At 45.2% G+C, this 8,715-nt stretch overlaps 1 protein-coding gene across 1 annotated transcript; it reads left to right on the top strand.

The window, feature by feature from the left end:
- Positions 1-2,675: 2,675 nt before the first annotated feature.
- DDX27 (DEAD-box helicase 27) lies at positions 2,676-8,543 on the top strand. Its single transcript, XM_052683671.1, has 21 exons — positions 2,676-2,810; positions 2,883-3,017; positions 3,100-3,159; positions 3,444-3,600; positions 3,929-3,978; positions 4,137-4,223; positions 4,518-4,623; positions 4,707-4,880; positions 5,207-5,357; positions 5,513-5,612; positions 5,723-5,864; positions 5,939-6,092; positions 6,206-6,287; positions 6,361-6,538; positions 6,678-6,784; positions 6,931-7,036; positions 7,142-7,236; positions 7,341-7,467; positions 7,749-7,833; positions 8,009-8,083; positions 8,348-8,543. The coding sequence occupies exons 1-21, from the start codon at positions 2,721-2,723 to the stop codon at positions 8,361-8,363; spliced, it is 2,277 nt and encodes a 758-aa protein (XP_052539631.1). The 5' UTR covers positions 2,676-2,720; the 3' UTR covers positions 8,364-8,543.
- Positions 8,544-8,715: the final 172 nt, after the last annotated feature.

The raw sequence follows: 8,715 nt of genomic DNA on the forward strand, positions 1-8,715 counted from the left end.
CTTTTGATAAAACATGCAGTGAAACTGTCTCAGACTGGGTTAAAAGGAAGTAGAACCACATTACAAATATATAACCATAGTTAGGCAACTAGACCAAGGCTAAACACCCAGTTTGGAAATTCTTCAGGGCTTGCTGTCATTTCACTAAATTTAAAGCTCTAGAAAAATTGTTACTGACTTTTCTCATCTCTCTTTTCTGAAGGGAAAAAAATCCTACTACTAATTCCCATATTACCCCCAAAATCCTGTGACATTCAGAAAGAATCAAGAACTTCACTGTTAATCTTGATATGAATTTTTATTTACAGTTTCTTATGACAGCTAAACATAAGACTTCACCCCCCCCCCAAGAATGATAATAGAAATTAAACTTATTTGGGAACAAAAGACTTGAGATCTCTGTATAATACAATATCCACTCTCTTTCAAAGTGGATTAGTAGTTTCCCTGCAGACATGTAAGAACTCCAGCCAGAGGCAAGCCGTGTTGGGACAGAGAGAAGAGACATTAAGAAGGAATGCTGCCATCCCACTTCAGACAGAAAGTTTTACACTGTGAGAATTCTGTCTTAAGACAAGCAGGAGATGAGAACTGTGAACAGACCACCAGCTGAGTAGGGAAATCTTATGGAAGAAGCCAGAAGACGTCACTCAATTAAAGGGTTTATAGAAGGAGAATTCCCTGTGCATCAGAGAACAGAATGGAACAGTGCTTTATAGGTAAAAAGAGGAGGAGGAATGCTGACAAATAGTTCTCTCACGAGTCAAGAAAATTGACTGGTGTTAAGTGGGAAGCAAGGCACATCTGTTCTACACAACACCGCGGACCAAAGAGTTCTTTCTTGGTCTTAAGGGGAAAACCTTCATCGCAGCCCCGGTCTTTTCCAGGCTGCACTTCAGATTGCTGTAAAAATCCTCACATGGCAAGAAGTGAATGTTGATGTACGAGTTGCTCACATGGAGAAACTGATGCGCAAAAAGAAATGCCGGAGATGCTAAAATCTCGGCCTAACATACTCGGTTCAAAACTAAAGAGAACTCTTTGGAAATATCGTGTAAAAGCTTTCCTATTTAACTTCGTGCCTTATTTTCCGTTTGGCCGCTGCGCCCCGCTTCAGCCAAGGCACGGTCACGCGTTGCCCTCTAGTGGTTCCTCGGTCAGGATGCTGCCCCGGCTTTAAAGCGGGCACGGGAATCAAAATATTCGGGCTTCAGCCTGCATCGACTGAGCGAGAGGTCAGCGCCTCCCTCAGAGACCAGCAGACCTGCGACACAAGTAATCCGTGTGTTGGCAGCAACTTGTGGAAGTGAAGTTGAAATTCTGGTAATTAAAAGGGATCTGATTCGGTGTTTTAAATGTATTCGTATTTAAAAGTAAAATGTTTACCATTTAAGTGAGAATAAACTGGGAGCCTATCACCTCAACCCACTGTAAAATGATCTGTCTAATCTGTTTGATCGGATAAAAGCCGACTGTGACTTACAGAAGTAGTTTAAATCAGAAAGCTCCTTTCAGACCTGGAGTTTACTTTTAAGAAGGAGGCTGTGTGGTGGCTGAACCGATGACACAAAGAGCCTATCAGTATATCCATAAAGTGTATTGTACAACTGCAAAGATATCTTTTTTTCCCTCTCATGCTGTATCCTTCCTTGCTTTCTTCAACACCTTTAACTTACTGCTACGTACTGCCAATCGCTCTCCTTAGCCTTCAACACCTTTTTAAGAAGCAGAATGTTTGATGAAATGATCTGCTGGGCTGCCATCAAATACCAAGAGAGAGAAGAACAATTACCAATGGAGTGGTAAGCAGCTCTTTATGGACACAATCGTATCAATCATAAACCACAGCAGGTTGGGAAATAATTGGATGCTAATGCAACTGAGAATTGCTTCTGACACTGATGATGTTCTTAGGACCTCTGGAGTGCTGCTATTGGGTGAACTGGTATTGCCAGTCATGCTGCTATGCAAACAGCAGCTCCTTCCACTTTGGTTTTATCACTTTTTCAAATTACTTTTGTTTCATAGATGTAAATGCAGCTATCGCTGGCCAATCATTACTTTGGGAGGTAGACAGTGGCAAAAGAAGTTTCCCAAAAGGACCGATCCAATAAGAGAAGATCTTCATCGTTGCCCATCTGAGAGGGTTATGCCAGGGAAGGCAGTTCTAGTTAGCTGAGTTCTAGTTAGCTGAGAGTCCCCTTCTGCAGGAGCAAATGAAGGAACACAAATTGGGCTCCATTACATCTCCAGGTTACATCCCCAAACCCATCCTCGCTGTGCTGCTGCTCCTATCAGCCAGGAAGGCTTGCATGCCTGCACAGCATCACTCTGAGAATGAACAAAGCATTCGAGCACACAACATTGAATTTCGATCCTCCACGAAAGTAATCGTGCACAAAATTGAGCCGTAAATTAAGACGACTATTGGGTATCAATGCCACTTTTCCAAATCTATTTGTCCCCCAAAGGGGAAAATCCACCTATTTGGGGGATTGAGAGAAAGCCACTGAAAAATCCCAGATCGTTCCGCCGAGCCGACGAATTGCAAATAGCAGATACGTGCCGTAGGAACGACAGCCCCCAACCCTCCCAGCGCCGCCGCTTTCAGTTTCCCTTTCCCGGGGCGGAGCCGCCGCTCCCTGCGCCCCGTGCCGCCCCACTGCGCAGGCGCTGCTGCGCGGCCACGCGGTGCTGCGGGATCGCTGGGAGGGGCGGACATGCTGCGCAGCCTGGGGCTGGTGGGCACCATCGCGGAGGGGGACGCGGGACCCGAGGAGCCCGAGTCGGGAGATTCTGAGGATGAAGAGGTGAGGCCGGGCCGGTTCACTTTGGGTTGGATGGTGTGAGGCCGGTTCGGTCGCTCACGGGTGTCGTTGCAGGAGGTGCGGCCGGTGCCGGGCTCCGGACGGCGGGGAGCGGCAGGAGGGGACTTCAGCTCCGCCTTCGTGTTCGGCGAGGTGGAGGCCGGCGGGGAGGGCGCCTGGGCGGCAGCGCTGCGTCAGCTCCGCGGCAAGGTGAGCCCTGCGGCCGGGAGCGGATCGCCGCCTGCTGTCCCGGTCTCCTCACATCTCCTCGCCTTTATTTTTTCCTGCTTAGAGATCGGCTACGACGCTGGATGAGAAGATTGAGAAAGTGAGGCAGAAAAGGAAGATTCAGGTCGGGCTTCCTCCAAGTGCCACATTGCGGCGCGGTCTGGAATGAGTTTGGTCTCTCCGAACGCGGTGCTGGAGCTGCAGCTGTCAGTTTGCAGCCACACCTGCTGGCCTTGTATGCAGAACTGTTAATGCTTACGTTGAAGCTGTGGGTGTGAGTGGGCTCGTAACAAACCAAAACAGCTCGCAAAGGAGTAAAGTTTCCTTCTTTACCCATTTCACATCATCCATTCCATTTCTTTGCCCATCTCACTTTATCCACTTGGCTTGTTTTATTCTTCTGTCCAGGAAAAAGAAGCTAAGCAAGCAAAAGTGAAAGATGGCGATGCAGGAACTGAGGATAATCAGTCCGAAAAGAGGGAATGTGAGGACTTTGGTAGAGAGGAAGAAGAGGACAACGAGTCCCAGTACTCATTGGATGATGAAACTATCTTCACAAAAGCAGGTATGTAGAGCAAACATGGACAGGCCACTGATCTGCTGGAGAACAACCTTTAATGAAGTCTCGGTGGGGATGAACAAGAATTTCTCACTTTGTGAGATCTGCAGATCTCTGTGATCAGTCAAGCTCATTTTGAATGGTAGCTCTGGTACTTCTGTTGGGGTGGTTCTTGAATGAGGAGGTTTGCTTGGTGTTTTACTCCACTCTTAGCTATATTTCTGAGGCTTTTTCATCAATAACTTCTTATAAGCAAGAAGTACCAAATGAGAGCACACAAAATGTGTTGTTATATGTTTAGTTGTACTAAAATTCCTATTGTAATTCTTCGCAGATACAATTAAAGTGAAGGAAAGGAAGAGATCAAAAAAAGGAGGACAAAAAGTAAGTGATAGAGAGAATGGCACCAGATTGTTGTCCGGTCAGTATAACTTTGGGAAGAGCATAATGAACTGTAGGTCACAGAGCAAACCAGAGCCCTGTGACTGCATGCTGTGTTGCTGAGTGTGGTTTTCTTGTTTTGCTTTTGTTGCTGTTTCTAGGAAGCAGAAAGCTTTTTTGAAGATGCTTCTCAATATGATGATAGCTTGTCATTCCAGGACATGAATCTTTCCCGACCTTTGCTTAAGGTATTTATCTAGTTTAGTTATTACATGTATTGCTGTAAAGAATGTTGGATAGTCTCTTTCCGCCACTCAAAGCCGTTGCATTGCTCCTCTCTTTGCAACCACTCTAAAAAGGAAATGAGGTGGGGTGTGGTATGATAGTAAGCTCTCTCAAACCTTTCCTGGTTTGGGAGGTGGTCCAGTTCTTTACCACTTTTATGGCTGTTATTGAGCCATATTGAGTGGAGAAAGTGTTCCAGATGTAGCCTCAATAGAAGTGAATAGAGACAGCACTAAACTGTTTTGTCTGCTTTGAAGGCAATCACAGCTCTTGGTTTCAAGCAGCCAACTCCAATTCAGAAGGCTTGTATCCCAGTGGGTCTTCTGGGGAAGGATATTTGTGCTTGTGCTGCTACTGGTACAGGTGAGGGCTTGAGCCATGGGACATGGAGAATTCAGAGTATTTGCAGTAACTCCTGGTAATTCTTCTTAATTTTTCTTCTGTAGGCAAAACAGCTGCTTTCATCTTGCCTGTGCTTGAGCGCCTGATTTACAAACCTCGTCAGGCCCCAATAACGAGGGTACTGGTTCTTGTGCCAACACGAGAACTGGGTATTCAGGTGCATTCTGTCACAAAACAGCTGGCACAGTTCAGCAGTGTCACAACTTGCCTTGCTGTAGGTGAGTATGAAGTTGCATACATGGATTGCACAGATCACTACAAACTGCTATGTCGAACTGGAAATGCTGTGCTCTAAAACTGGACACTGTGGTTGTTGCAAACATGCTTCTAGAAGGTGTGCTAGAGTTCAAAATCTCACTTTCCAATGCTATGCAGGTTTTTTGGTTGTTGGTTTTGTTGTTTTCCATAAAAAGAAAAGGTGAAGGCACTTCCAGTTGTGAATGTGTAATGAATCTGTGCTATTTTCCTATTTCTCAGAGTATTTGGAAAGATGTACTGTGTAGATCCTGCTCACAGACTCAGCAGCCTGTTTGCTCTCTTTCAGGTGGCCTAGATGTGAAGACTCAGGAAGCAGCTCTGCGCTCTGGGCCAGACATTCTTATTGCAACTCCTGGGCGACTAATTGATCATCTCCACAACTGTCCCTCTTTCCACCTGAGCAGTGTGGAAGTGCTTATTTTGGATGAAGCGGACAGGTAGCCTAGACAGAACAGTGGTGGAAAATGTGATGGCAGCTTCCTCTTCTCCTTTTCCCAGGATGTAGGGCAATCTTTGTGACCCTGCCTTACGTAATGGTTCTTAACTAGAACTAGATAAAGTTGTATGATCTCACTGTGTTTCTCTTGTGTAGGATGCTGGATGAGTACTTTGAGGAACAGATGAAGGAAATAATCAGGTTATGTGCCAAGCACCGTCAGACAATGCTTTTCTCTGCCACAATGACAGAGGAGGTAAAACAGGCTGCTGGGAAACATGCTCAGGCAGATGGTTGAATAGATGGCTGTCTATTAAATCTTTCACCAGAAAGTGTTGAACTTTTTTCTTCAATGTTTTCTGATAGGTGAAAGATTTGGCTTCTGTTTCCCTGAAGAATCCCACCCGAATTTTTGTGAACAGCAACACAGACGTTGCCCCTTTCCTGAGGCAGGAATTCATCCGGATCAGACCCAACCGAGAGGGAGACCGTGAGGCCATTGTGTCAGGTGAGCAATGACCAAGGAAAAGATGGAATCGGTGGGTGACTGTGAAGCAGGCTGCTGAGAGGACTTTCTTTCAGCTCTACTGACACGGACCTTCCCAGATCACGTGATGCTTTTCACCCAGACAAAGAAGCAAGCTCATCGTATGCACATCCTGCTTGGGTTGATGGGTCTGCGGGTTGGGGAGCTTCATGGGAACCTCTCCCAGGCACAGCGACTGGAAGCACTCAGGTATTACTGGGCTTACTGGGCCATCGTGGGAAGGAACAAAGTAGCTAAAAGCTGGAAGTTTTAGAGAAAAAGTCTCTGTATTCATAGCTAATATATTTGCTGTTTTTGTTCAGGCGTTTTAAGGATGAGCAGATTGATATTCTGGTAGCTACAGATGTGGCTGCGCGAGGACTTGACATAGAAGGTGTTAAAACAGTGAGTGTTTGCAACGCTGATCTTTTTAACAAGTCCTTCAATGTAATTTCCCTACTAACACTTCATTTAATAGGTGATCAATTTTACCATGCCCAACACCACCAAACACTATGTTCATCGAGTGGGTCGAACAGCAAGAGCAGGTAGGGCTGGTCGCTCAGTTTCACTCGTGGGTGAGGAAGAGCGGAAGATGCTGAAGGAGATTGTGAAGTCTGCCAAAACACCAGTGAAAGCCAGAATTCTCCCTCAAGGTAGGCACAGAGATTAAAAAAGAGAGCCACAGGCAAGGAACGTTGTTGTACAGAGAAGAGACTCTTAAAAGAGATGCTAAACAGTAAAAGTGGACATTAAATAGGCTGTCTGATATAATTCAGGCTGGATCTTTTTCAGATGTCATACTGAAATTCCGAGAAAAGATTGAGAATCTGGAGAAAGATGTGTATGCAGTTCTGTGCCTGGAGCGTGAGGAACGTGAAATGCAGCAGTCAGAGGCCCAGGTAGGTTTTCTGTAGGATGTTGACCTGGAGTCTGTAATGCAAAATGAGAAGATGACCCTAGCGTGTTTAACCTGCATGATTTAGAAGGGAAATTGGTAGATATTCCTTGGCAGCCATGAGCTTACATCTTGTCTGACTTGTTTCAGATCAATAAGGCAAAGAAGCAGTTGGAGGAAGGAAAACAGGAGACTGCAGCCAAGGGTGTAGAGCGGAGCTGGTTCCAGACCCGTGAGGAGAGGAAGAAAGAAAAATGTGAGTTGTAGCAGTGCTGGGCATGCTAAATTCTGTAGCTGCAAGTAGAATGTGCTCTATCCTTTGAGAGGTCTTTATTCCACGCTTTTCTCTGTCTTTCTCCAGTGGCTAAAGCACTGCAAGAGTTTGACCTAGCATTACGAGGCAAAAAAAAAAGGAAGAAATTTATGCAGGACACACAGAAAAAAGTCCAGATGACAGTGAGTATAATTATGGGTAAATGGGACCCTGGAGTAGATTTTCTTTGTTTTTTTCCTCAGCAAAACCTCTCATTGCTGTAAATGTACATTTTTACGCTTTCTAGCCAGAGGAGAGGTCGCAGTTTGAAATCTTGAAATCTCAAATGTATGCTGAGCGGCTGGCAAAAAGAAACCGGCGACTGAAGCGGGCCCGAGCGTTGCCAGAAGAGGAACCAGCAACAGCACCAAAAGGTGGAGAAAGCACTTCTATTCCACAGCTGATAAACCTTATGTCAATTGCTTTGTTGCATAGGGGTGAAATGAACTAAGTTGTGTAGTGGGGAGCACCAAATCAGAAGGAAAGGCCGCTGGTGCTGGCCAGGGCACACAGTTGCAAAGGGGAGAGTCATTGCTTTTCCTGATGGTGATGCTAATTGGTTTGGTCACAAATATTGGGCTTTAGAAACAAGATGATGCTCTGATCTTCTCATTACAGCCAACGTTCTGACTATTGTATTGTCTCCTTGTGTTAGGCCCCAAGCGGAAGAAAAAGGTGTCTGTGTTTGATGAAGAGCTTACCAACACAAGCAGGAAGGCTCTGAAGCAGTATCGTGCAGGGTAATGGCTTAGCAGCAATGTTAGCATAGACCTTCCACAGTGTCTGAACTTTCTCAGCAGTGGTTTTCAGGGTACTGAGTAAAAGGATCCATTCCAGTTATTTTATGGGCGTAGCAGAGCAGGGTGTCCTTCTGTAAGTACAAGTGACATTTCCTTGTTTTTCTCTCTGTAACAGTCCATCGTTTGAGGATCGGAAGCGCTTGGGTATGGCCCAACGTAGGAAAGGAGGAAACTTTAAATCCAAGTCCAGGTATAGTTCCTCTTTCTATTTCAAGTTTTTCTTGATTTCCTTTTACTGTAATGGTTGAAAGGCCCTTTCTAAGACATCTGATGCTTCTACAGCAGTTTAATCTGGTGCTGCAGGGTCTGGGAGAAATCAAAGAGAGTGTCTGTGTGGTAGCATATGTCTGCATTTTAGCATGAGAGAGCATTGCCTTGTAAAAGCACTGTGCTGCTCCTTATTTGTCACTGAGGTAGGCTGGTGCAATGTGATTTCAAGGATCATCTCTTTCAGGTACAAGAGGAAGTAAGAATTGTTTTACCATGTGGGGAATCCGGGCTATCTGGACACTTCAGGCTTCTCTCCAGGGCCTGGATTTCTTCACACGGGGAGGAACTGAATAGATTTTCATCAAGTCTCAGAATAGCTTTGGATTGTTCATTTATAGCTGGTTGAACACTATGCGAAAATATTTTCAGCCAATATAATAAATTTTCTATTAAAAAAATTAGTTCTTGTTCTAGTTCTTAGTTCTAGTGCTTCTGTGATTTGTTACTTAATGTGGTTGGAAGGATTTATACACGTGAGAGTCTGTTTCTAAATAGAGTACCCTAGATGCCCTTCCAAGGGGTATAATCTGATCCTCTGAAAGGATACTGTCC

Source organism: Tympanuchus pallidicinctus, unplaced genomic scaffold, assembly GCF_026119805.1.
Source record: "Tympanuchus pallidicinctus isolate F22 unplaced genomic scaffold, pur_lepc_1.0 scaffold20, whole genome shotgun sequence".
NCBI lineage: Eukaryota > Metazoa > Chordata > Aves > Galliformes > Phasianidae > Tympanuchus > Tympanuchus pallidicinctus.